General features: G+C 62.6%; 2 protein-coding genes across 7 annotated transcripts; both read right to left on the bottom strand.

Moving 5' to 3' along the window:
• Positions 1-10: 10 nt before the first annotated feature.
• On the bottom strand, positions 11-14,421 carry CPSF1 (cleavage and polyadenylation specific factor 1). Of its 6 annotated transcripts, none has more exons than XM_064587667.1 (38): positions 14,265-14,421; positions 14,014-14,172; positions 8,078-8,105; positions 7,843-7,985; positions 7,678-7,758; positions 7,440-7,591; positions 7,214-7,360; positions 6,959-7,098; positions 6,778-6,903; positions 6,612-6,705; positions 6,437-6,524; positions 6,240-6,362; positions 6,098-6,149; positions 5,897-5,991; positions 5,757-5,831; positions 5,334-5,414; positions 5,170-5,259; positions 4,871-4,981; positions 4,595-4,736; positions 4,345-4,523; positions 4,127-4,263; positions 3,867-4,041; positions 3,575-3,781; positions 3,406-3,495; positions 3,172-3,315; positions 2,949-3,101; positions 2,158-2,274; positions 1,985-2,075; positions 1,830-1,914; positions 1,619-1,760; positions 1,382-1,534; positions 1,134-1,310; positions 990-1,056; positions 865-912; positions 637-792; positions 435-564; positions 224-362; positions 11-145 (listed from the first exon to the last, which is right to left on the bottom strand). In XM_064587667.1, the coding sequence occupies exons 2-38, from the start codon at positions 14,155-14,157 to the stop codon at positions 98-100; spliced, it is 4,350 nt and encodes a 1,449-aa protein (XP_064443737.1). In that variant the 5' UTR covers positions 14,158-14,172; positions 14,265-14,421; the 3' UTR covers positions 11-97. The 6 variants fall into 6 exon arrangements, with proteins under 6 accessions (XP_064443737.1, XP_064443738.1, XP_064443739.1 ...); XM_064587668.1 differs by having other exon boundaries at positions 6,778-6,888; XM_064587669.1 differs by lacking the exons at positions 14,014-14,172; positions 14,265-14,421 and adding an exon at positions 9,407-11,892 and having other exon boundaries at positions 7,843-7,900.
• Positions 14,422-17,184: 2,763 nt separating this feature from the next.
• Positions 17,185-21,648, bottom strand: SLC39A4 (solute carrier family 39 member 4). The gene is made up of 12 exons (XM_045895675.2): positions 21,457-21,648; positions 20,686-20,970; positions 20,047-20,242; positions 19,779-19,930; positions 19,518-19,689; positions 18,962-19,134; positions 18,646-18,783; positions 18,466-18,573; positions 18,218-18,272; positions 17,926-18,078; positions 17,623-17,810; positions 17,185-17,531 (listed from the first exon to the last, which is right to left on the bottom strand). The coding sequence occupies exons 1-12, from the start codon at positions 21,646-21,648 to the stop codon at positions 17,403-17,405; spliced, it is 1,941 nt and encodes a 646-aa protein (XP_045751631.1). The 3' UTR covers positions 17,185-17,402.
• Positions 21,649-25,527: the final 3,879 nt, after the last annotated feature.

The raw sequence follows: 25,527 nt of genomic DNA, 5'->3' as shown, positions 1-25,527 counted from the left end.
CCACAAGCTCTTCTCAAAGCAAACATCTCCTCGTGTTTTGTACAAAAAGGGGTGGGGGCAGCGCACGGGGGGGGGGGCGGGGGGGGCATCCGGGAGCCTAGAAGTGGGCGGTGACGCGGTCAGTCTCCAACAGGTCGTCCAGGATCTGCAGGGGGAGGGGCTGGTGAGCGGGGGTAGGCCAGGTGGGAAGGGGTGGGCCCCGCGGGGCAGGCCGGGGGCTCACAATGTCTGGGGTGGTGCCGATCTTCTTGGCCAGTTCGCTGCGCTCCATGGTGCTCAGGTACAGATAGCGGTTGAGCAGCTCCCCATCCAGAACGTTCCGCACGGCGTTCTGCAGGATGCGCCGGTCCACGTGCAGCATCCTGGGGAGACACGCAGGCTGTGTAGGGCAGCGGGGGCGGGACGCGGGACGCGGGGCGGGGCCGCACACTCACCGGAAGGCCCTGGGGTTGAGGCCCGCATGGTGGGGCAGCATGGTGGTCAGCGCGTTCTGCAGCATCAGCAGCCGCCGGTACGTCTTCTCCTGCATGGGCAGCAGGAGCCCGATGCCACCGTCCAGCGTGGCTGCAGGAGGCACCGTGTAAGCGAGGCTGACCACCCCGCCCCGCATGCCCGCCCGTCCCGCCCGGGACTCACCAAACCAGGTGATGTGCTTGTTTTCCCACACCACCGACTTCTTGCTCGGTCCCTCCGCAGCGCCGCGGCACGGCGTCCTCCAGAACGTGTTCACGTGGGCACCCACGTGGAAGTCCGCCCGCCGGAGCAGGCGCATGCCCCCGAAGCTCTCTTTGGCTGGGCCAGAGGGAGCTCAAGTCATTGCCTGCCCGGCGCCAGCCCCCGCGCAGGGGAAGGGGGAACACTCACCTTCTGGCAGGTACATGTACACCATGAGGTTGCGGTCCCGGTCAGACACTGAGAAGCAGAGCCCAGGGTCAGCCGGGCCACCCCTCACGTCTCTGAGCCCCGGGACCCCCAGGCCCTGCGCTCACCCAGGAAGCCCAGCTGGGCGTTGTCCACCATGAAGTCCACGCTGTACACTTCCAGGGGCTTGGCATCCTGGGGACGGGGGACGGACGTCAAGGCCAGCCCGCGGCCAGCACCCACCCAGCACGGGGTCTAGGCTGCATGGGTACCCGGGACACGAGGCTCAGCGTCTTGCTCTCCTCCTGGTAGCGCAGCAGCGAGATGCTCTTCATGACGTCCGCCGCCAGGATGAAGTTCTTGACGCTAATCATCTGGTGGATGTAGAGCTGGGTGTCGATGAAGGCCATGCCCGTCAGCTCGCTGGCCCGCAGGCTCCACAGGAAGATCTAGGGGGACAGAAGCAGTGGGTGACAACGGGCAGGCAGGGGCAGGCCCCGGGGTGAGCAGGAGGGCTCACCTTCTGACCGATGGCGGACACCAGGTGGCCGTTGCAGTGGCAGAGGGCGGTCACAGGCCCCTTCTGCTCCTTCTCATACAGGACTTTGAACTTGTTCTTGGTCAGGGGCTGGCCAGGCTCAGGCACCACCTCGATCACATCCATGATCAGGATCTGCCGGGGAAGGAGGGTGGGTGATGTGCAGGGCAAGGGCCGGGGCGGCCGGGCACTGCCCATCCCCGCCAGCCGGCCCCTTACCCGCCCTCGGCACGTGACCTCCTCCCCCTGCATGAGGCAGGTCCCGGCAGCCACGTAGCCCTTGAGGCCTGACACCGTCTCCTCGCTGCGCAGCGACACGGTCTTCATGCAGGTCACGTGCTCCCACTCCTCCAGCTCGATCCTGCACGAGGCAGAGTGAGGATGCCGCCTCCTGGCTGGCCGCCAGTCCCCAGCCAGACCCCAGCCTCACCTGGCGTTGGGGATGGCCTCCCAGCTGACCGGGGAGATGAGCTGGATGGAGAAGGCCTCCTGCTGGGGGTGGATGTATCGGTCGTCTGCAAGGACACGGGCTGGTGGTCAGGGCGGGCAGCCTCGCCAGCAAGCCCCACTCTGGGCATCACGCACCTCTCTCGATGGTCTCGAACTCCTTCTCCTCGCCTGTCATGCGCGGGATGCGGGTGCACGGCATGTTGGTGCTGGTGGCCACCACATACACCTGGGGGAGAGGAGCGCGTCACGGGCGTGCGGGAGGCCACACCAGAGAGAGGGTCCCTGGCCCTGAAAGGACGGGGTCAGACCTTGGACTCCACGTGGTAAGCCACGTAGTGGGCAGTGCAGCGCAGGGGGATCTTCCTGACAGGCCACGGGGCATCGTAGGACAAGTAGGCAGGCAGGACACTGATCCTCAGCTCACCCTGGTGCGTGGGGGACAGGGGCCGGTGAGGCCTGGTATCCGCCAAGGGCAGGGCAGGCAAACCTGGGCTTCCGAGGGCTCCGCGAGGCCAGCCCTCAGCTCTACTGGAACCGGGGTGTGCAAGGGACTGAGCCGTGCAGTCCCGTGCTTCACGGCCTTCCCGTCCCTTCTCTCAGGCTCACCCGGGGCTGGCATGCTGGCCACAGACATGGTCTGGGCCCAGAGGAAGCTGGAGGCTGCAGGCGAAAAGTTACCCACACACTGACCAGGCCAGAGTCTGCAGACAGACGAGGGGACCCCTACTGGCCCCCCGGCTGCTGCCCTTCGCCCGTAGTTCTAAGAGCATCAGCACCTACAGAGCACTTGCCACATTCTCATCACGAGTCCTCACACTGACCTCACAGATGAGAAAACGGGGCTCAGAGAGGGTGAGCACCCGGCCCAGAGTCACACAGCTCCTGAAGGGCAGAGCAGTGACTGGAACCGGCCCCGCAAACAGGCGCCCTCAGGGGCTGCGGCCGCCACGCCCGCCTGCCCTGTCCTCCAAGCCTTCCCAGTGTCTCACCTCTTTGACCTTGGCCTCGTCCACCTGTTAGACACCCAGCAGGGTCCCCAGCGCCTCCTCCTGACCCAGGCAGGGCAACACGGGGCACATGAGCCTTGGGGTCTCCCTACCTGTCTGTTGAAATACAGGAAGCCACGGGGACAGTTGACATTGTGGAACGGGGCAAAGGAGTCAATGGGACCGTCGATGCCCATGGGGTGCAGCCGCAGGGCCCCCCGGCCAGTGACCAAGAGCCAGTGAGGCGAGGGGCCACAGATGAACACCTGAGGGCAGGCACTGTGAGGTGAGGCCCCATCTGCCCCACCCCGGGCCCCCCCAGAGCCGCCTGCCTACCCCCGAGTAGCCATAGATGTCCTCGAAGTACCGGAACCGGGCCACGCGGCCCCGGGCACCAGCCCCCTCCTCGGCACCGCTGCCTTCCGCTTTCTTCTTGGACGGCTTTGGCTTCTTCTCACGGAAGTTGATGTTGTGAGGAACCTGGAGGGGGGGGTGCGCCATGAGGGCCGGGTCTTGCCCCCAACCCCGTTCCACATCCACCCCACGCCCGGCTCAGCCCCGTCACTGCACCTTCTTGAAACGGACTTTGAGGTTTCCCTGGCCGAGCTGGGAGTCGTGCGGGAAGGCCTCGTAGATGAGCAGCTCCTGGTCCACGTGCACCTGGGGGGCAGCGCAGGGTCACCAGGGAAGTGGGGGCACCCGGCCGGGCCGCCGCGGGGAACAAAGGGTCCACACTCACCAGCAGGTAGGGCCTGCTCTGGCGGCTCCCCAGGGCCACCAGCAGCACCTCCTTGACAAGGGGCAGCTCCCCCTGGCGCGTGGCCTCCTCCTTTCGGGCCTCGCCCTGCGTGGTGGGCTGACCAAAGGAGCTGTCCACCAGGACCCGCTGCCCCACAGGAAAGTTCTTCACCAGGAACACCAGCCGCCAGTCAGGGAGCTGGTATATCTGTGTGGGGAGTGGGGTTAGCGGCTACAGGAGGCCACAGGAAGCCGGGGACAGGGAGCTGCACCGGGCACAGGGCCCCACGCACCTCCATGGTTCCGTTTTCCCGCACCAGCAGGCACCAGTGGGTGGGCTCGGCCCGGAACGGGGTGGGGTCCCGGTCCGCAGGGGGCTGGCTGTTCCTGCGGGCCTCCTCCTTGCTGGGGCTGAAGAGGGAGCCCGAGTCCCCATACAGCATCTCCTCCTCGTCATCCACGGTGGGGCTAGAGGCCGGGGCCGGCACACAGGTCATGCGGGGCCTGCCACAGGCCCCCTGGCCCAGCCCGTGCCCTGACTGCCCCCACGTACCTGGTCTCCGAGCCCTGGCCCTCCGCCTCGGAGCCACTGCGGCCCCCCAGCTCATCGCGGGCCCCGCCCAGGCGGCTCTCCGTAGTGAACATGCTGCTGACATCTCGGTACACACACAGTGTGATCACCTTGGACTGCTACAGGGACAGGGACGGGCTCAGCACCGGGCGGAGGGGAAGGGGGAGGGCCAGAGGCTGCGGGCACGGCCGGGTGCTCACATGGTGCAGCGGGGGCTTGTGCAGCGCCAGGCGGTGGTGACGGCCCCCATACGAATCGTTCTTGAGCAGGAACATGGTGACCTGGCCCTCGGCGCTCATAATGACCACGTAGGGGTCAGCCACGGCACACTGCACGATGGGGGAGCCCAGGTCCACGGGGATGAAGTGTAGCTGGTTCACTGTGGGCACAGGACGTCAGCACTGGGTGGTCAGCACCCACCACCCTTGCCCGCCCGCCGCCTGCGCCCACCTCCTTCCAGCAAGCGGATGCCGAGCGGCGACACCTGCACGATGTAGCGATTGTCCCCAATGTTGCCAGCAAAGACAGTGGGGCCCTGTGTGGCAAAGCCACTGGTGTCCAGCTCCATGATCTCCTGCCCTGTCTGCAGGATCTGCAGGCGATGGGAGAGTGAGGCACACCCCCCCGGCGGCAGGACCCCCCCCCCCCACCACGGCCAGACCACGCCCCCAGCGGCGGGACCCTCCCCCCCCCCCCCCCCCCCCCGGCCGGACCCCCGCCCCATACCATGGTGGAGTCTTCCCGGCTCAGGATGAGGAAGCCATGTCTTCGTCCATCATCGTCTGCCTCGAGGGCACTGGGCTCCTGCTCTGCCCCCTCCCCCTTGGTGGTCTCCTCCTGTGACAGGAGGAAGAGCAGTGATGACACCACCCAGGCGGGGGTGCCTGCCCCAAACAGCCCGGCCGAGCCCTGTCCTGGGCCCCACCACCTCCAGGCCACCCCCAAGCTCGGGCTGAGCCCACATGGAGGGCAGCACTGGTCACCGCCCCACTTGGGGCCTCCCGGCCAGTCTAGGCTCCACCTACTTGCTCCTTTCGCACGGGGGCAATGACTGTCCACATGTCGTAGCAGCCGGGAAGTTCAAAGGTCGTCACCACCTGGGGCCGGATGCTCTTCTGGAATGACAAGGGGGGTGTCCGTCCACCCAGGTCCCACCAGGAGGCACCCCCCCTCCCCCACCCCCACGTACCTGGAGCACCGACAGGGCCCCATTCTTCCCATAGCCAGAGCACACCACGATCTCCAGGTCTGGCTCGGGGCTGTTCTGAAACTGCCCGGGTCTGAGAGTAAGGGCAGGCCCCCGCGGCCGCCCGCCCCCCATCTCCCTGCCCGGGTCCGAGAGGAAGGGCAGGCCCCCGCGGCCCCCCGCCCCCCATCTCCCTGCCCGGGTCCGAGAGGAAGGGCAGGCCCCCGCGGCCCCCCGCCCCCCATCTCCCTGCCCGGGTCCGAGAGGAAGGGCAGGCCCCCGCGGCCGCCTGCCCCCCATCTCCCTGGCCGGGTCCAAGAGGAAGGGCAGGCCCCCGCGGCCCCCCGCCCCCCATCTCCCTGCCCGGGTCCAAGAGGAAGGGCAGGCTCCCGTGGCCCCTGCCCCCATCTCTCCACCCGAGGGCACCTCTTCAGAGAGGAAGGCAGGCTCGCCCATGGCAGCGTTGGCACAGGGTCCGATGTTGAGGATGCTGTCACAGACCTGCGGACAGCCGTGCTCAGGCAGGCCAGCCAGGGCGGGAGGCCCCCCCCGGGCCCCAACCTCACCTCAAAAGAGTAAGTGGCTAGCTGCGTGCCTGACTGGGCCTCGCTGCCGTATACTTCAATCTCGTCCACCTCGTCCTGCGGCACCGACTTGCCCCCTGCGGCAGACACAGACCTCGTGAGCCCCCCCCCAGCTGCCCGGCCCCCAGGCCTAACCCGACCAGCCCCTGCCTGCCCCCTCCGGCCCTGGTTCTCCGTCCTCACCTGACCAGCCCACTGTGGAGTCCACTCGCTTCTTCTTCGAGGGAGGCTCCTCCTGGGGGGAGGGGCGGGGGGGCAGTGAGCAGCCCTCCGAGGCAGCCCGCCGCACAAGGGGCTCGTGTCCCAACAGGCCCCAGGCACCCACCTTGTCGGCAGCCTCTCGGACGGCACTAGCTGGGGGCTCCTGCAGCTTCTCCGTGTACTTGAGGAGGAGCGAGTTGCCCAGGCGCGAGCCGAGGAACAGGTACCCGGGCTCCATGGTGACCATCTGAAGACGGTGGGTGCTGAGGGTGCAGCCAGGCCCACCCCCAGGCCGCTCCCCCCACCCCTCCTTCAACTCACGCTGGTGGTGAGGACGCTGGCGGCGGCCTTGTCGAAGTGGAAGGCGCGGACGCTGCGCATGCCGTCCGTGATGAGGGTCAGCACGTAGCTGCGGGAGGGGGAGCGCTGAGCTGGGGCGAGGCCGGGGGGCAAGGGGGGGAGGGCAGGGGGCTCACCGAAGGGGGGGGAGACGCACATCTCACCGCCCTTGAGGGAGATGACCATCTTGTCGTAGGAGATGAACGCCGCCTGTGCGCAGTCGAGGGTGATCCTCACGCCCTCCTGGGTGCCTGTGTGGGACACAGTCAGATCCACGGCCCCCACCGCCGCTGCCCCTCGGCCCCGCCCCTACCCACACTCACGGAGGGGAAAGGCGGTGGTGCCGGTGGTGAGGCCGTTGAGAGCCACACCATACGGGGGGACGCTCTGGTTCAGGTACAGCAGCGAGTTGACCGCGAAGACCACCACCCCACCTGGAGAGGGACAGGCTGGTGGGCGGGGCTCCGCAGCCTCGCACTGCGCCCCTCACCCCCACGGACTCACCTATGGGCTTGGGCACCGCGAGGGCCTGGGTGCAGTCGAAGGGGAGGCTGGTGAGGGACCAGATGACCGGGTGGACCTTCTGTGTGATGTTCAGGGAAATGGCCACGATGGAGCAGGTGTCCTGCCGCACAGCCACCCGTCTGGGGACAGACAGGCAGGTCAACCAGGGCTGGGTGGCCTGGTCCCTCCCCCACCCGCCCGCCGGAGCCCCAGCCCAGGCCTTGGCAGCTTCAGCCCACGGCACCGGGGCCTCACCCCGGCCAGGTCTGGTTGGGCTCGAAGAGGATGAGCAGGGTGGGCTCGTAGTAGCCATGCAGGAACTGCAGGTCCACGATGTTGAGCAGCTTCTCGTCCAAGCCCCGCACGTCGATGATGTAGCTGGGCAGGAAGCTGGACCTCTGCCTGGGGGCAACAGGCTTCAGTGGGCAGAGGAAGCAGGGAACTCCGGCTCAGAGAGCCCCTCCCCCGCCGCAGTACTCACCCCTCCCCCATTAGCCCCTCGTGCTCCTCGGCCAAGCTCTCCCTGCGGAAGGGCAGCACCACCAGGCGCGTGCCGTAGATGAGCATGGCTGCACAGCGTCCGTCGGGGTCCACCCGCACCCGCGGCGTGTGCACGTTCTGCACAAACCCATCCTGGGGGCAGAGGGCATCATTAGGCAGGCCTGGGGATGGGAGGCCCAAGGGGAGCAGGGGGGCTGGGGGGGGGGGCCTGGCCCTACCCGCAGCTCGGGCTCCTCAAAGTAGTGCAGAGACAGGGTCTTCAGGTCGTGGGTGCCCGGGTCATACTCCACCACCGACAGCTGGAAGGCAGCAGGTCAGAGCTGGGGCCCACCCACGGCCCGGCAGGCCCCCCACTGACTCCCACCTCCAGGCCCATCGCCTACCTTGGCGTCCTTAAAGCTCAGGAGCAGGGCATCCCGCTTGGCCCCCACCAGCTGCACACTGGCCATAGACATGACGTTGCCGAAGAAGGAGAAGGAAGCCACCAGCTCCAGCTTCTCCCGGTGTTCCCGGTGGGCCTTTCCCTCTGGGGAACAGGCCGGGGGGTCCAGGTTTGGGCCCACGCTCCAGCCCCCACAGTCCCAGGCCCATGGCCAGGGCAGCCACCCCTGTGCTCACCTGTGCTCCTGTCGTTCTTGCTTGGTGCCTGGGAGGAGAAGGGGAAGGTGAGCAGTGAAGCCACACACCTGGCAGCCCCACCTCACGGGGAGACAGGGAGAAAAGACCATGCAGGGCCGGCCCCGCCCAAACCCTCACTGCGGTGCAGACCACGCTTCCAGGACTTCTAGAGACAGCCGTGCACAGCCCAACCCAACGCACACAAACACGCTCGCACCCTGGGTCCCCAACGTGGCCACAGGGCTTCTCAGAGAGCCCCCGCTCATGGCTTCCCCAACAGTCCACCCACTAGCGCGCACGGGTAGGGAGGGGGCGCAGGGGGGCAGAGGGAGAGAGAATCTCAAGCAGACTCCGCACTGAGCACAGAGCCGACACGGGGCTCAATCTCAAGACCCTGAGATCATGACCTGAGCCGCAATCAGGAGTTGGACACTCAACCGACTGAGCCTCCCAGGTGCCCCGTAAGAGTTTTAATAATGAGAAAAAAGATCATTTTTAATAATACACTTGTGCTATGGGGAAAACATCTGAAAAGAGCTGCTTGAGAAAAGCCATATAATTAACTCATTACAGAAAAAGCATTTTATACGTCAATACCTACTTCACAACAACCACGGAAACTCCAGAGCCAGAGGACTTCACCAGGAAATTCTACCAGATGTTTCAGAAATGATGACTAACTTAAAAAACACCAAAGAAAACCAAAATGAAACAAAAAATCCCACTAGTCCCAGGCTGATGGCACCTCAGGAGGTGTAGGCCCCCGACACGGATCGTGCACGTGGGACAGGAAGTCGAAGCCGACAACTCGCGGTATCTGCAAATGAGCCGGCGACGTGTAAAAATGGTACTACATCACAAACCAAGTCATTCCAGGAATGCAAAATTAGTTTAGCACAAGGACACCCACATTATCAAGGCTAAGAACAAAAATATATTGTTTCGATAGATACAAAAAAGCATAGGATAGGGGCACCTGGGTGGCTCAGGTCATGGTCCCAGGGTCCTGGGATCGAGCCCCGCATCGGGCTCCCTGCTCGGCGGGGAGTCTGCTTCTCCCTCTGCTGCTCCCCCTGCTTGTGCGCTCTCTGTTAAATAAATAAATATCTTTGAAAAAGAAGAAAGTTGAGGTCACAACATTGATGTTGGAGAAACCAGATCTTAAAGCAAAAAGTACTGGAGATAAAATGGGACATTTCATGACAGAAATGTCAGTTCAAAAGTAAAACATTATTCTAAATTTGTCCTCTATATACTTAATAACACAGCTTTAAAATATGCACGTATACACAAAAAATTCTCGATAGTCCTATAGAGCAAGTGTCCTACCTTGTTCATCTTTAAAGTTACTGGGGATATGCTTCCTTTTGGGCTCTTCCATGTAAATTTGAGAATCAGATTATTAAATCTAATGGGAAACCTACTGCATCTTTGAAAGACCCGAGGAGAGTGGACATCTCTACAATATTGAGATTTTCCATCCATAACCATGATCTATTTTCTATTTACTTGGGATTTCCATTAATTTCAATGAAGTGCTATGTATTTTTCCTCCCAAAGGTCACAGGGCCTTTCCCACTGCCCAGCTGCCCCAGGCCACACAGCTTCTCTGCTCTGCAAACAGCACACCCTGCCTCTGACTGAGCTGCCCTTGCTGCCCACCTCACCCAGAGGACTGGGGTCCCAGGCACACTGCCCGGCCCCCACACATCCCCACCCGCTTCGTGCTCTATGCCTTCCCCACTCCTGTCACCAGAGGTGAGCTGTTCCCTACTGCAGCCACCCACACGGGATTCCACGGGGCGGATTCAAGACAGCCTCAAGACGGGGCCCGTCACCCCTCTCCTGGGTCGGAACCGCTGGCATGCGCCCAGGGCCTGGCCTTATGAGGACTGGCAGCTTTCCCCTTCGTCTCCAGAGCTGCCACATAAGAAGCCCAACTACTTCGAGGCCACCATGCTGCCAGGAAAACCAAGCCAGCCACGTGGGGAGAGGAGGGGAGAGGGATGGAGAGATGCCACCCAGCTGAAGCCCAGACCTCCCAGAGCACAGGCCAGGGACCTCCTCGGTCCATGGGGTGCCCTGTCCAAACTCCCAAAACACTCACAGACGCACGCACCCACAACACCAGGCTGCTGTTCTAGCAGGACCAGGCTGACCCCGAACGCCCTCCAGCTGCCCCCCATCAGCTCCATCTCCCGCCCCACATACTTCCTCTGACTCGAGAGTTGGTCAACTTTCCTACAATGAGCCAAAGAGCAAATATCTGACTTCAGCTCAGCAGCCACGTGCAGTCAGTTTGGAATTTTTACAACTCTCTGAAGATGTCCAAAGCCCCCTGGATTTCGGTGGGCTGGGAGGGGTTGTGACCACGCTGCTACCGTGCTCACATCTTTTAAGAATCCTGTTTTCCCGCCAGTTACCGCTCCATCTCTTTGATTCCCTTGGCACAAGTCTTTCTGGAGATGTTCACCGTTACCCATTCTCTTTCTCCAGTGGGCTCTCAACCCTGCAGGCCCCCGTCCCCACCCCCCAGTCAAGAGTCACCAGGGCCTCCAGGTCTTGTGCCTCACTTGAGGCTGAGCAGCCTGGGACGCAGCGTCAGGCCCCCAGTTCGCTGCCTTCCCTGGATCTGGGCTCTCCTCCCGCCTCCCTGGCCGTGCCTCCTACGACTCTTCTTGGCCTCTTCCCTTCTTCCCAACGTCTCAACGCTGGGGAACCCCACGCCCCAGGCGGCCATCTTCTGGGTGATCCCAACCAGCTTCAGAGTCTAAAGAGCCCAACTTCAGCTCCAGACCCTGCTCCTCAACACAACTCCTTCCGCAGCTCTCCCTCAACCTCACAGTGGGCTGTGGAATCAGCACCATGGTTAGGTCTGTGGCGGCTGGAGTCCAAGACCACCTCCCAGAATTCACGCCCCGTGCGGCCGCGCACACTGGGCCAGGGCTGGTCCAGATGAGCTGTACCAGGTGGCCGAAGTGGTAGAACGCCATGTCCACCTCGGGTGAGGAAGACACGTGGCTTCTTGGTGCCTTGTTCTTTCTCACTCAGCCTCCTTCCAACAGTGGTGAGAGCGAGAAGCAGAAACTCCAACCCCGACAGAGCCTTCGGAGGGTGGCAGCCCCACCAACCTCTAACTGCAACCTCCTGAGAGCTTGTGCAGAGCCACCCCACTAAACCACTCCTGGCTTCCCGACCCTCAGACCCTGGGAGATACATCTATTGTTTAGGCCTCTACGTTTTGGGACGCATGCCTGGGTGGCTCAGTCAGTCAAACGCCTGCTTTGGGCTCAGGTCATGATCCCAGGGTCCTGGGATCGCGCCCCGCATCGGGCTCCCTGCTTCTCCCTCTCCCTCTGCCCCCACCCTGTTCATTCCCTCTCTCTGACAAATAAAATTTAAAAAAGAATCTTTAAGAAAAAAAGCTTCTAAGTTTTGGGGTACCTTGTCATGCAGCAACAAAGTAACTAATATGATGTCCAAAAAGGAGCTCCTACTCCCATTCCCCTGTTCTACCTTCTCCATATCAGGTCACAGCAACTCCACCCCTCCTGGCTACTCAGACCCAAACCGGGCCCCAGCAAAACCTTGGCTCCTCCTGCCTTCGCGTCCCACATCCTGTCCATCCTGAACTTGACTGCTTCCCACCACCTCCACGGCCTGATGCTCCTGACTGGTCTCCCTTCAGGCCCCCCTCCCACCTCCCTACCGCTTCTTCCACACAGCAGCCAGAGAGACTGACCCTTGTGAAACGTAAGTCAGGTCACTCCTTAACTCCACCTCTGAGTTAGCATTCAATCCCTACAAGCCTAAGAGGTCACCAGGCTGATACCTGGCCCCCACCTCGTCACCCCTCTGACCTTCTGTCCTCTCCTCTCCCCCCCCTTTTTTTTAAGTAATCTCTACGATCAATGTGGGGCTTGAATCCACGACCCCAGATCAAGAGTCGCATGCTCTTCGGACTGAGACAGCCAGAAGCCCCTTGTCACTCCCCTCTTCCTCAGGGCCTGTTGGCTGATCCTTTCCTTTTTTTTTTTTTTTTTTTTGAAAGAGAGAGAAAGGGGGAGAGAGAGAGAGTGGGTGTTGGGAGGGGCAGAGGGAAAGAATCCCAAGCAGACTCCATACCCAGCACGGAGCCCGACAACGTGGGGCTACATCTCACGACCCTGAGATCATGACCTGAGCGGAGATCAAGAGTCTGGCTGCTCCACCGACTGAGCCACCAGCTTCTTGAGCTGGTTCTTGAGCACCAGCCCCGACTGCCCTAACACCTTCACCTGCCTGGAAGCTTCACCTGACCCCCACAAGCCTCTCTCCAGCACCTCGCCCTTGCCTGCTCAAAACTCAACTTTGCACGGAGGCAAGATCTAACAGCCTCCTGCTCCCCTCTTCCCCATTCTGCTCTGCTGGTTTCCACGGCACTTCGTGGCTGGCTGCGTCTGGTCTGTCACCCCTGGAACAGGGGCGCCGCGAGCGCAGCTCTCTCTGCCTGCAGTGCTCACCAGCATCTCCTCACGAGGCCCCTGCACGAACACACACGTCTGTGGAGAAAACGAGTGAGCGAACGCCAGTGTTCATGCGGACGCTGAGCTTCCGATCTGTCTCTTAAGGTTCCCTGGTATCGGCGGAGGAGGAACTTTAGAGGCAGACAGACTGAGAAACCAGCTGTCTACTGCATCCAGCAGAGATGCGCATACAAGGTGGAGACCGGTGCGTTCACTTAAGTAATCGCTCCCGCCAAGGCGGGGCTCAAACTCAGCCCGAGATCGAGAGTCGCACGCTCTTCCAAGTGAACCAGCCAGGCGCCCCCACTTTTATTTGCAAGCCCTCGTTTTCAGCTCTGGCTGAAAGTCTGACAAAAGCCAAACACCTCAGAACTGCATTATCACAGGGCGCCTGGGTGGCTCAGTCGGTTAAGCGACTGCCTTCGGCTCAGGTCATGATCCTGGAGCCCCGGGATCGAGTCCCGCATCGGGCTCCCTGCTCGGCAGGGAGTCTGCTTCTCCCTCTGACCCTCCTCCCTCTCATGCTATCCTTCTCTCTCCCTCTCAATAAATAAAATCTTTTAAAAAATAAATAAGGCGCCTGGGTGGCTCAGTCGGTTAAGCGACTGCCTTCGGCTCAGGTCATGATCCTGGAGTCCCGGGATCGAGTCCCGCATCGGGCTCCCTGCTCAGCGAGGAGCCTGCGTCTCCCTCTGACCCTCCCCCCTCTCATGTGCTCTCTCTCATTCTCTCTCTCAAATAAATAAATGAAATCTTTAAAAAAAAAAAAAGAACTGCATTATCACAAAAGCTCGCCAGGATTTTTTTAACGGCACACGTTCAGTCCCGAAGCTCTCGCCTACGACCCCAGCTTCTCCTGCTCTGCTTTCTTCACCGCGAATGGTCCGCACGGCAGTCGGCGCAGTTAACGCGCACACACGCACGTGTCCCGACGTCGGCGCCCCCGGCCCCGTCCGCCCGCGGCATCGCCCCCGCCCCCAGCGGTGGCGGCCCCCGCCGCACGCCCTCTCCGCCCTCTCCGCGTGCGGCCGCGCCGCGCCGGTCCTGCTCCCCCGGCGGCCTCCACGCCCGTCCTCGGGCCTGGAGCAGCCCCGCCCGCCCGCCCGGCTCTCGCACGAGGCCGTCCCGGACCCGTCATCGCCCGGGCAGCGCAAGCGCCCCTGCGTCTCCGCTGCGACGGGCTCGTCACGCGCCAGGGCCCCGCCCGCCCGGGCCGTCGTCCCGCCGACGGGCGGCCGCCCCACCCCGGAGCGGCCGCGCGGGGGCCCGCGGGAAAACGCCGCCTCCCGCCCCCACGTGCCCGGCGGCCGAGCCGCGCTCCACCCGCCGGCGGACAGGCGCGCTCCCCGCCTGGCGCTCCCGCATCCCCGCCCGCCGCCGCGCCGCTCCCAGCCGCGCACAGCAGGTGCCGGCCCGCCGGCGAGCGCCCACCTCGGCGTCGCGGTTGAGGCGGTACACGTAGAGCTGCGACGTGCCGGCCACCACGAGGTTGCGCTCGCTGTTGCTGAAGAAGTTGCAGTACATGGAGAACTCCAGGCCGGTGGGCGGATGCGCCTGCTTGTACACGGCGTACATGGCGCCGGGCCGGGGCTGCGGGGGCCGGCGGCCACAGGATGAGCGGGCCGCCGCGCACGACCCCGGCCCGGCGCCCCCTCCCCGGCCGTGCGCGCGCGCCCGCCCACCTGGCAGTTGGAGCGGCTCGCGGGGGGACGGGACGGCGGCGGACAAGGCCCGGGCGGCCCCGGAAGCTGCGCACCGGAGTTCCGGGCGCCCGCGCCCGCGCCTGCGCCGCGCCGCCTCGGCGGCGGCGGCGGGAGGGGCAACAGCGACCCCTGGTGGCCGGGGGTGGCGGGGCGGCCTCGCGGCTCTGCGTCCAGAGGCCCGAAATCCCGAGCTCCGTCGAAACCCAGGAACCCGGCAGCGGGTGGAGAGCGGGGCGGGGGGCCCGGGGCTTAGGGCCTCCGGGCCTGGGCTGGGCTGGGCTGGGCTGGGGGCCGCCGGTCCGGGGTGGGCGGGTCACAAGGAGGGTCTCGGCCGCAAGAAGAGGTGTCGTCCGCGCTCCAAACCCGCGTGGGCGAGGCGCCGTGCCGGATGCTGGCGGGCGCGGGGAGGGAACGGACGCCCCGGGGCGGACACGCGCCAGATGACGCTCCCGGCAAGGGCCGCTAGTGTGGAGGATTGCCCGGCGAGTCCGAGTCCGGGGTCGGGACAGCTTCCTGGGGAGCAGGTTTGCGGGTCGTCGTCCCTCTGGGACGTGAGCGCTGGCCCCAGGGACGCGATTTTGCCCTTCTCGACCCCTTTGCCCTCCCCAGGCCTAGCACAGCTGTCCACTTCGGAGATTGGAGCCAGGACCAAGCACGGCTAACAGACCTCTCCTCGCTTGGCAGGTATTTTTGCCCCAGGTACTCCCGCACAGACCTGGGACTTAGAAATGGAATCATAAGAAATAAAATAAGGGAGAAAGTGTAGTCACACCCAAGAAAATGGCACGGAAATACATGTTCATGTTGCATCCATATCTGCCCCCTTGCTCCTGTCAGCAACAAGGCTCCAAGTCTGGACCCTTGGGCAGTGGTCAAAGGAATCATTGGATGCCCAGGCAGGTGTGTGACCCCTGAGCCACACCACAGCCCTTTAAAGGTCAGAAAAACTGTGACCAGGACTATGAGAACCGGCTGGAGGGGACAGCAGGGACAGAGCTGGGGCCCCAGTCAGGACACTAACTCTTGGGGTCTCTCTCAGAGGGACACAGTCATGGTGTGCACATCATAGGGCATCTGTGATGATTGAAAAAATCGGTGCCCACAGAACCCTCGGACTGAAGCTTGGCACACGGCAAATGCCCTAACAAATGAACACGAGCTCGTCTGTGGGACAGAGGTGGTCAGTGCAGAGAGGGCTTTAGATACTGAGGGAGCACAGCCCTGGGGAGCATAGCAGTGGATAGGATGAGGGGGGAGGAGAAGGTGGGCAGAGGGGGCAGGAGGTTGCTAGGTCGGCAGGGGGAACACAGCGGTGAGCCTGCCTGGTAGATCTACTCTCTCAATGGGAGATGAAGGTGGGGGCCTGTCAGCAGAGGTAGAGGCTTGAAGTTGCTGGGGAGGGACAGTGATGGGCAAGAAGATGGTCCAAGGCTGGGGAGGAGGAGGTTGGGGAGTGCCGGTACACACCCTGGCAACTCAGGCTTTCAGTTCCTCCTCCAGAAAGGCCTGGGCCTCTTCTGACTCTCCCCCTCCTCCTTGCCCGCCAAAGGCCAGTGTTCTCCCTCATACCCTGAAGCTTGGGCCCTGTGGCTAGTGGACACTACAGTCCAGGCCACGCTCACACTCTTCATATTCCTCTGGGACAGCACCTTCCTTCTGTGCCAAGAGGCCATCTTTATGTGCTCAGTGTCATAGACCAGATTTAGGAGGGAGGTGGTAATTCTCACACCTCTCTCTTGTGGAGTTTGTGAAGCTTCTTGGAGAATCAGTACCTCTTGGAGAGGCTGGAGTATCTGTCTACCTGTGTCAGGACAGGGAGCTCTCAGATATGGCCCTTCCTGCCCAATTTGCCACAGATTACTGCATGCAGCACCCACCTCCCTCCAGCACAAGTGGACCCATGGAGCATAACATGGGGCTGACTTCCACTCTCCCACTTTTGTGTCTGTGTATTGGGTAAACGACAGGCTGAACCTGATATCCCCTGGAACCCTCCCTCTTTGTGCTCTTTCCTCTTACCTCTTTTCTGCTCCCTGGAGAATGCATTTAATGGCTGGAGCTCTGGCAGCCATTTTGGACCATGAAGGGTGTTATGGATTGAATTGTGTCCCCCAAAAAGATATGTTGGAAACCTAACCCCCAGTACCTCAGAATGTGACTTTTATTTGGAAATAGGATCATTACAGATGGTATTAGTTAAGATGAGGGCATACTGGATTAGGGTGAGCTGGTAATCCAGTAGGACTGGTGTCCTCATAAGAAGAGAAGAGACACACGAGAGAAGGTCATAAGACAGAGGGAGACACTGGACTTTTCCTGCCACAAGACACGGAACACTTGGGCCCAGTCAGTAAAGTCTCATGTGACAAATTCTGCCTACAGAGCTGAGAAGGAACACAGCTTACTGACACCTTGATTTCAGACTTCTGCCTCCAGAACTGTGAGAAAATTAATTTTTGTCATTTTAAGGCACCCAGTTTGTGGTGGGCTGTGCGACATCCCCAGGAGACTACCAGGGGACTCTGAGAATGAACACCTCTGGCAGGGACAGTGGAGGCCCAGGCCCCACGGACTGTGGGCTGCCACATACTCTGGTCTGACTGGCTCTAGGCCTGTTTTTCATGAGAGAGTAACAAGCCCTCATCTGTGTGAGCAGATTTTGGTCTGCCGTTGTGGTCTTTCTGCTAGGAGCAAGTCAGATTCCTGATTGGAGACCAGGTCCCACCTGCTATGTGCAGACCCTGCCCTATTTCCCTGACTCCACTCCCCAGGCAGGGATTCCAGCTTACAGAGGAGGGACTGGGGCTGGCTGCCTGCAGGTTCCTTAACACAGCTCTCCTGGCCCCTCATCAGAGCCCCAGGGGGAGAGAGAGAGACTGCCCCCCCTTTCTTGGTGGGAGACTCTTCCCTAACAGCAAGGAGAGCAGCTGGGCTCCAAGGACAAGAATGTCTTTATTGAAGCGGGATGCTGGGGCTTGTGGGAGGGAGACTCTCAAAGGCCTGGGGCTCTCTGGGTAGAGAGAGAGGCTGGCAGGTGCAAGGGGCTGAGAGAGCCCAGGGCCAGCAGCCAGCAGCCAGGGCCTGGCGGGCGGGCGGGCGGGCGGGGGGGGGGGGGCATCAGAGGGTGATGTTGTCCTCATACAGGGACAGCAGCAGCAGGACGGTCCAGCCGCCCAGCAGGCCCATGTTGTGCAGCAGGAAGAGAAGCCAGGGCCGCTGGTCCCGCACGTGCAGCATGGCCGGGAGCTGAGGAAGGGGTAGGCACTGGGTCAGCCGCCAGCTCCAGGCCCTGCTCAGCTCACCCCCAGGGCAGCCGACTCCTGCCCTCCGCCCTGACCATGTCGCAGAGCGCCACGTAGAGGAAGAGGCCGGTGGCCACCGCCAGGATCCAGGCCTCGCTGTCCTCGCCGACGTCGACGGCGAGCGCCACGTAGAGGCCGACGAAGGCCGTCAGCGCGGAGGCCAAGTTGAGCAGCAACGCCCGGCGCACCGACAGCCCCGCGTGCAGCAGGGCCGCGAAATCCCCTGGCGCGGGTGGGGCGGGCGGGGCGGGGTCAGGCCGAGCGCCCCGCCCACACCCGGGCAGGCCCCGCCCACACCCGGGCAGCCCCTGCGTCGGGCCGTAGCCCGCGCAGCTCACCTAGTTCGTGCGGCACCTCGTGGCAGAACACGGCCAGCGAGGTGGCCAGCCCGGTCTTCCAGGAGGACACGAAGGCGGCGCCCACGGCCAGCCCGTCGGCGAAGTTGTGCAGGGCGTCACCCAGCGTGATCACGTAGGGCAGCAGCCTCAGCTCTGCGGGCGCGGTGGCCGTGGGTCGGCGCCGGCCTTATCCCCCACCTAGGCGCCCCTGGCCCCCTGCCCCTGGCCCGCGCTGGCGCTCCGCACCTGATCCGTGGCCCCTAATTTTTCTGGGGCTTCCCTCAGGGCTCACCTCGGCTCAGTCTCCGGGGCTCCGAGCTCAGCAGCTCTGGGCTCTCCTCCGCCACCTGGAGAGGGGGTCCACGTGGATGAGCCCCTGGGCAGGGAGGTGAGGAGGGCGAGGAGGAACTGGGTCCCCTGACCAGCATCAGAGGCCAGGGACAAAAGCCCTGGGGTGGGGGCAGGGGGCAGGAAGGGGTCCTTGGGTTGGGTGGGGGGAGCTCCATGTGGGATGGGGACGTTGAGGAAGGGCCAGCTCACCAGGTCTGTGCGCGAGCCTTCGCGGGGCTGCTTAGGTGGCCGCAGCTCACTGGGCGCCAGCTGCAGGGACACCCCATGGCTGTGGCTGCAGGGCCCCTCCTTTGAGTCCTGTGGGGACAGTGGCTCAGGGCCCGCCACGCCTCTGCCCCATCCACCCACCACACCCAGCCCCCACCTGACCTCCGGGTCCAGGGGCAGCAAGAGATTAAAGATGTTCTCAAACAGGAAGAAGGTGTAGAGGCCACCCAACATGGCCACAAGGCGCCAGGTGGCCTGTGGGCCAAGGCCCTCCCCGCTGTGGGAGTGCAGCCCCAGCACCTGGGGGGACAAGGGGGCTGAAAAGGGTGCCTTAAGGCCTCCTCCCACCCTTTCATTCCCCACCCCCCCGGGGCCAGGAAGAGACGTTAGGGGGACAGGAGGGGCTCCGGGAGGAAGGGCCTGGAAGGACTGGGCAGGGAGCTCCTGGCTGGGGAGGGAGGGGAAGGCTGAGGCTGACTTTGGGTGTCAAGTGTAGGATAGCATCACCCGTGAGTGCGCCCACGGCCATGCTCAGGAAGGTCTGGATGATGTAGTGGGAGGCAGTGCTGTAGCTGGCACAGCCCAGAAGCAGGAGGCCGAAAATCGCACAGAGACAGATGAGCAGTGTGGCTAGCGAGCTGTAGAGATACCCTGGGGAGGAAGCCAGGTGACGAGCTGAGCTGAGAGCCTCTCTCTCAACCTCAGTCCCCGACCCCTGCCTCCCAGGGGAGGGAGTCCGGGGGGGGGGTCCAGGAGTGAGCAGAAGCTCCCCAGGGATGCAGGTGGCCAGGTTCGGGCCAGACCTCTGCTGACGCTAACCCTTGAGGCTCCATTCCCTTCCCACCTGGGCCCTCCCACCTCTACTCCCATGCCGCTCTCCCTTGCCAGCCCTGGTCCAGCTTTCCCCACCCCTGCCCTGGCCCACCCCTGCCCTGGCCCTGTGGCCATTCTCTCCTCCCTATGAGGTGCCACCTCTGTGCCACCGCACCCATGGGCACAGCTAGGCGGGCACTACTGGGGAGGCAGGCACTCACTCTCCGCCTGGCTGAGCTGGTCCTGCGTGGGGGGCCTGGGCCGGGGGCTGCAGGCCCCACTCAGTTGCTGCTGGAGCAGGGCAGGGCTCAGTTGAGCCCAGGACTCTGGAGTCACCCCGGCCTGCTCAGACAGCCCATACACGGCCATCACTTCCCCGGCACTCAGGCATACCTGGGGGGTGGTAGCACAGGGGTTCAGGGACCTGAGCAGATCCATGGGACCCCACCTCTCCCCAGGACTATGGTGCAGGGGCTGCTCACTGTGTCCCACAGGCTGGAGCTGCTGTTCGGGGTGGCAAGGGGCACAGGGCCCTGGTGGTTGGCCCTGTTTCTCAGATGACCGTGGTCACTGTGGTCACTGTGTGCCTCAGCCACTCTGCCTATCCCCAGGCGCCACATCAAGGCCTCCAGCTCTGGCAGGGAGGACAGAATCACAAAGTCTGTATGGGCTCCAGGCCTGCCTTCCCCAGGGACATGGAGGCTGGGGACTCAGGGCACTGCCCGCTCTCTGGCCCAGCCGAGGCCTCACCAGCCAGTGTGATGTTGGGAGTCTCGCCGCTGTGCTGCCGGAACACAAAGTCTACAAAGTACTGGGGGGTCGGCAGGGCACGGAAACAGGACCCACTGATGACATGGTCCAACAGGGCGGCCAGTACCGGGCCAGGGCTGCTGGGAGCTCCTGCCCCTTCTGCCTCCTCCAGCAGCTGAGGCAGGTCCACACAGGCCTGGGGGAGGAGCCAGGGCTCAGCCTTGCCGCAGTGTGGCCTTCCTGGTCTCCAGGTCTGCCATCACCCCTGGTGTCCCCTGAGTGCCACTGACCCCAAGACCTGCCCCAACCTGGCCGCAGACCAGCCTTCCCAGAACACCACCACCTACTTCTGCCAGCCCTAAGACCTGGGCCTGATCCCTCCCTGTGGTCCCAGGATTCTTCTCAGCCCCTGTCTGATGAGCCCCCCGCTCCCAAGTCCCTGCCCTAAGTGGTGGTGGACATCCATTTGTGATCCGTCAGCCTAGCCTAGCTTCCCGAGTATATCCGCAGACTCCCCCAGGTACCCCAGGAGACTTCAAGGGATGTCCTGCCCACTACAACCAGTCCCAGTCCACGAAGTGGTCTCCCTTCCCCACTGATCCCCTTAGGCCCTTCTGGCCAGCCTACCCAGCCCCTCACCTGCTGGGCAGCAGGCCAGCCAGCAGCCTGGGCCTGAATCCTTTGCAGCAGCCTGCTCAAGCCTGGTGTCAGGGCCTTGGGGCCCTCCAGCAGGGTCAAGAGATGGTCAGCACGAGTGGCCCAGCGGCCAGCCCGGACGTCCGTGCAGGTGCCCTTGGGGTCGCTGAGGTAGAGGGCAGCAGCAGCACTGAGGCGGGCGATGTATCTGTGCTCTAGGGCTGGCCCCCCAGGGAGCCCTGGCTTCTCGGGCCTGCCCAGGGCCAGGGCATCATCCACAGATGGGCACTGTGGGCAGAGACAGGTGGGCAGGAGCCAGGGACCGGCGGTCAGGAAGCTGCCTGCTTCCCTCTGGGGTCCACACACACCGGTCTTGCCCTCCCCCTCTCTCACCCACCCCTGCATCATCGCTCTCTCACATGCCCCCTCCCCCATTACACATGCACACAGAGAGCTCCGGGCAGTGGTCCCTCTATCCCAGGGTGGCTTCTTCCTGGAACCACTGCCAGTCTGATGGCCTGGGGGCTGCCGGGGGAGGGGGCTGCCCTGAGATCCTGGAGCTGTACGTGCCCAGCACAGCCCCCAACCCTGGGAGCGCAGGCCTGCCTGAATTCCAAGCGGAGGAGGGTGGGCTCAGGCCCGCAGGCAGGGCCTGGGTGCTTGGCCACCCAGCCTCACCTTGACCCGCCTCCTGGAGTTTGCCCAGGGCGCTTTGCTTCCAGCCCTGGGGTGGAGCGGGCCCAGGCTGGGGGACCCACCGGGTGGGGCAGTTACCTTTCCACACGGCCCATTGGCGCAGTGCACACGGTCCGCCAGTGTATTTAACAGGCTGCCCAGTGCCACACGGTCCAGAGCACCCTGGCCTGAGGACAGCAAGGTCAGCAGATGGGGAGGCTGAGCTGCCATCGCGGTCACCAGCAGCAAAGCCGGCAGCAGCCCCAGCTTGAGTCGGACCAGGACCGGCATGCTGAGCCCCCCCCACCGCGCGCACTCTGTGCCCTGGGGAGGCCGCTCGGCAGCCTAGGGCCAGACTGGGGCTGGGCTCTGACCCGCCCGCACAAAGAGGACCTCTCCCAGGTATTTCCTGCAGGGCTCTGTGATTGGCTGCCCGAGGCGCCTCAGGTTAACCATTCCAGCAGCAGATCCTCCCCGTGGTTGGAGCCGTTGCCTGTGGGGGGCGAGGACGGGGCCCCTTCTCCTGGAAGGGCGGCCTGGGCATCTGCTAGCTCGCCTGTGGCGCCCTAGAGCTGCGGGGCGGGGCCGCCTTCTCCACTCCCGAGGGGCGACCGTCTCTCTAGGGGCTGCTGCCAACAAGGGGGCCCTGGGGCAGACGTGCAGGGATACCACCCCAGCCCTACAAGGCCCCATCCCCAACATTCCGCCTGATAGGCCCTGAACACGCCCCTGTCCCACTGCCCTCCCAGCCCCTTCCCTGCTTGGCTTCCTTGGCTCAGGCAGCTTAGACACCTGCACCCCACCCCTAGCCTTTGAGGCTCCAGTTGGGGGTGGGGAGGTGGGGCCCTCTCCTCCCAGGCCCGGGCTGTGGTGTCCCATGTTGGGGATTGGATTCTGAGGGAACTGAAAAGGTGCTGGCTGAGTCACACTATCCTTCCCAAACCCCCCAGGGAAAATTCCTGAGGAAATGGCCAAAGCCCCATGACAAATGGGGAACCTGGGCCTTCTGCTTGCTGCCACTGGGCAAGGGTCTCTCAGGCTATCTGGGCAGGAGCCCAAGCTTTAGACCCAGAATCTTGAGGGAGGGCTGTGACTCCCAGTTCTGCACCTGCCCCTCCCTGTTGACTTCCTCTCTGGCCTTTGAACCCCTTGGCTTATCTCTGCCTAGTTGGCAGTTGGGGGGGGAGGGCCGACCCCTCCTGGAGGGAGTATGTGGGCGTCCCCTTCCCCACCTGGTGCAGCCGAACACTGACCCTGAGCCCTGTGAGGTGTGGTTGGGGTGGGAGAGAAGCTCCAGGGCCGCTGGGAGCCTAGACCTGAGGACTCTGTCCCCAGAGTCCTGTGGTGCCCAGGGCAGGGCATCATGCTGAGCACAGCGTCCTGTGTCTGAGGTCACCTCACCCACACACATGCTAGAGGGTGCCACAGCTGGACTGCGTGGCACTCTGATGTCCCTGGGTCCTAAGAGGGAGCTGGGCCAGAGGAGATAGGAACAGCCTGCCAGGGATTTAGAGGATTCTTGGAGCTCTGAGTCAACAAGGAGGGAAGCTGGAGAGTTTTGGGCACAGTTCTGAAGACTAGAGGCCCAAACTGGCCTCTTTCCTACCCCACCGCACAGGGACCGCTGGGCTGCCTGGAGCTCAGTCTGGACCTCGCTGCTGGCTCAGGCCACCCACTGCCCAGCCTGTTAGCTTCTGGGCAAAGATCTCAGACCAGCCATCCAGCCTGGCCTTCCTGGGTCCCTGGGCTGACTGGCAGACCTGCCTGAGCCCTTGAGGGCCTAGCATGCTGCTTGCACTCCCCTCGGCAGTCCCTTTGACCTCAGTAAGCGCAATGCTGGCCCCCATTCCTTTGCTTCCTGTCCCCCCCCCCCCCAGAGAGCGTGTCACCAGCTCCCCAACATCTGACTGCGTCCTACGTGGTGTTGCACCATCTCCTGTGTCCCTCGGCCCCTCCTGCATCGTCCTATCACCCAACCACACTGCAGTCACTCCTGTCTCCAAACACAGCCTCATCCACAGCAGCATTATTCACAACCTCTACAACACAGGAATACCCCAGGTGTCCACCGAAGGATGGATGGATAAACAAAATGTGGTCTCTGCATACAATGGGATATTATTCAGCCTTAAAAAGGAAGGAAATTTCTGGATGCCTGGCTGGCTCAGTTGGTAGAGCCTGTAATTCTTGATCTCAGAGTCATGAATTCAAGTTCCACGTTAGGCATGGCACTTAAAAAAAGGAAGGAAATTTTGATACATGCACAACATTGAGAAATATGCCAACCACAAAAAAGACAAATCCTGTATGATTCCACTCATATGAGGCACCTAGTCAAAACCTAGGGGCAGAAAGTAGGATGATGGTTGCCAGGGGCTGGGGGAGGGAGAATGGGGAGTCAGTGTTTACTGGGGACAGTTTCCGTTTGGGAGAACGGAAAGAGCTCTGGAGTTGGATGTGATGGTGGCCACATGACATTGTGAATGTACTTAATGCTGCTGAGCTTTAAAATGGTTAAAACAGGGCGCCTGGGTGGCTCAGTCGTTAAGCGTCTGCCTTAGGCTCGGGTCATGATCCTGGGATCCTGAGATGGGCTGCATCGGGCTCCCTGCTCTGTGGGGAGCCTGCTTCTCCCTCTCCCACTCCCCCTGCTTGTGTTCCCTCTCTCGCTTGTGTCTCTCTCTGTCAAATAAATAAATAAAATCTTTTTTAAAAAAAATGGTTAAAACAGTTGGGGCTCTTGGCTGGCTCTGTTGGTGGGCCTGCAGCTCTTGATCTCAGGGTTGTGAGTTCAAGCTCCACATTAGGCGTAGACATGACTTAAAAACAAAATCTTCCAAAAAAGTGTTTAAGATAGCAAATTTCATGTTACATTTTATTACAATTAAAAAAAAAATAGACCAAAAGAACCCTCCCTGCCCCTTCAGCTGCCACTGACAGCAGGATTTGGGGTGTCTAGTACTGGCAGTCTCTTCTAGGCTCCCCTGAAGCCTCCCCTCCTCGCCTCCAATCTGGTCAAGGTCCCCGAGAGCTCCACAGGCCAGACTCGGTGGAGCTCTTCCTCATCTCAGCTGGCCCTGGACCCCCTTGCTCCTCCACTGTCTAGGGTCTCTCTGGGTTTCCTGGGCCTTACCCACCCCTTCTTTGGCTCCTTTGCTGGTCTTTCTATTCCCAACCTGCAAGTGTGATGGTGCCGGTCCTTGGGCCTCTTGGCTAGAATTCCTGGAACCTATGATGGCGGTTTTTTGCCCTGGAGATGCCAAGCGTTTGTCTTCCCTCCAGAACTCCCGCCTCTGATGTCCAGCCACCCACCTGACAACTCCCCTTAACCAGCTGGCCCAAGTCAGACCAGGCCTATGCAAACAACTCTGGCCACTCCCTCACAGAGCCTGTTCCCTGCAGGTGTCCACATGTCAATAGGACCTCCCCCAGCGGCTGTTCTGGTGCTAGGCCGGGTATTCCCAGCCCAGTGCATTCAGCCCAGGGGCAAACGCCGTGGGTGCAACACGCCCCTCACAACAGTCCACACCCAGAACCCCAGGGCCCCTCTCCGCCTGTCGCTGACCCTGCCCCCCACGCCCACCAGTCGCCTGTCTCTGCTGTCTTTCTCTCATAAGACCCAAGGGACGTGCACACCTCTGCTCTGGGGCCCCTGCTGGCACCCGGGGCTCCAGGGACAAACCCAAGGCCTCCCCACCCCTCTCTTCCTGGCCTGATCTGCTGTCCTTGACCACCCCATGTGAAACAGCACCTCCCCACTGGCAGCCTCCAACCTTACCACCACCTGAAATACTACAATGTCACAGACATCTAGCAACGCTACTAGGAAAAGAAACGCTCCAACGGAGCTCCGGCAGGTTCCTCATCCCATGCCATGGCTGCTAAGACGTGAAACACGCATTTCAGAATCCGGAGCCTTGGTCTTGCGGTTTGCTGCCCGCCCATGAGGACGCGGACTGATGTGACACTGCGGGCGGCGGCTGCCTGCAGAGCAGGTAACCAGCTTTGGCCTTGGAACACCCATGTCCTCACCTGCAGACTGCACTTCCCCCGCCAGCCCCTGGGCAAGACTGGCCCAAGGGCTCCCGGGGAACCAGCATGGCCTTGCTCCCGAGGGAGGGACACCCTCTTCCGTGGGCAGGACGAACTGCCTCCCCCATCTGTTGTCTA

The sequence above is a fragment of the Mirounga angustirostris genome, unplaced genomic scaffold (genome assembly GCF_029215605.1).
Source record: "Mirounga angustirostris isolate CCGP_5_RB_7025 unplaced genomic scaffold, mMirAng1.0.hap1 SCAF_4, whole genome shotgun sequence".
Classification (NCBI taxonomy): Eukaryota; Metazoa; Chordata; class Mammalia; order Carnivora; family Phocidae; genus Mirounga; species Mirounga angustirostris.
The sequence above is the reverse complement of the archived record's forward strand: the minus strand, read 5'-3'. Positions and strand labels throughout refer to the sequence as shown.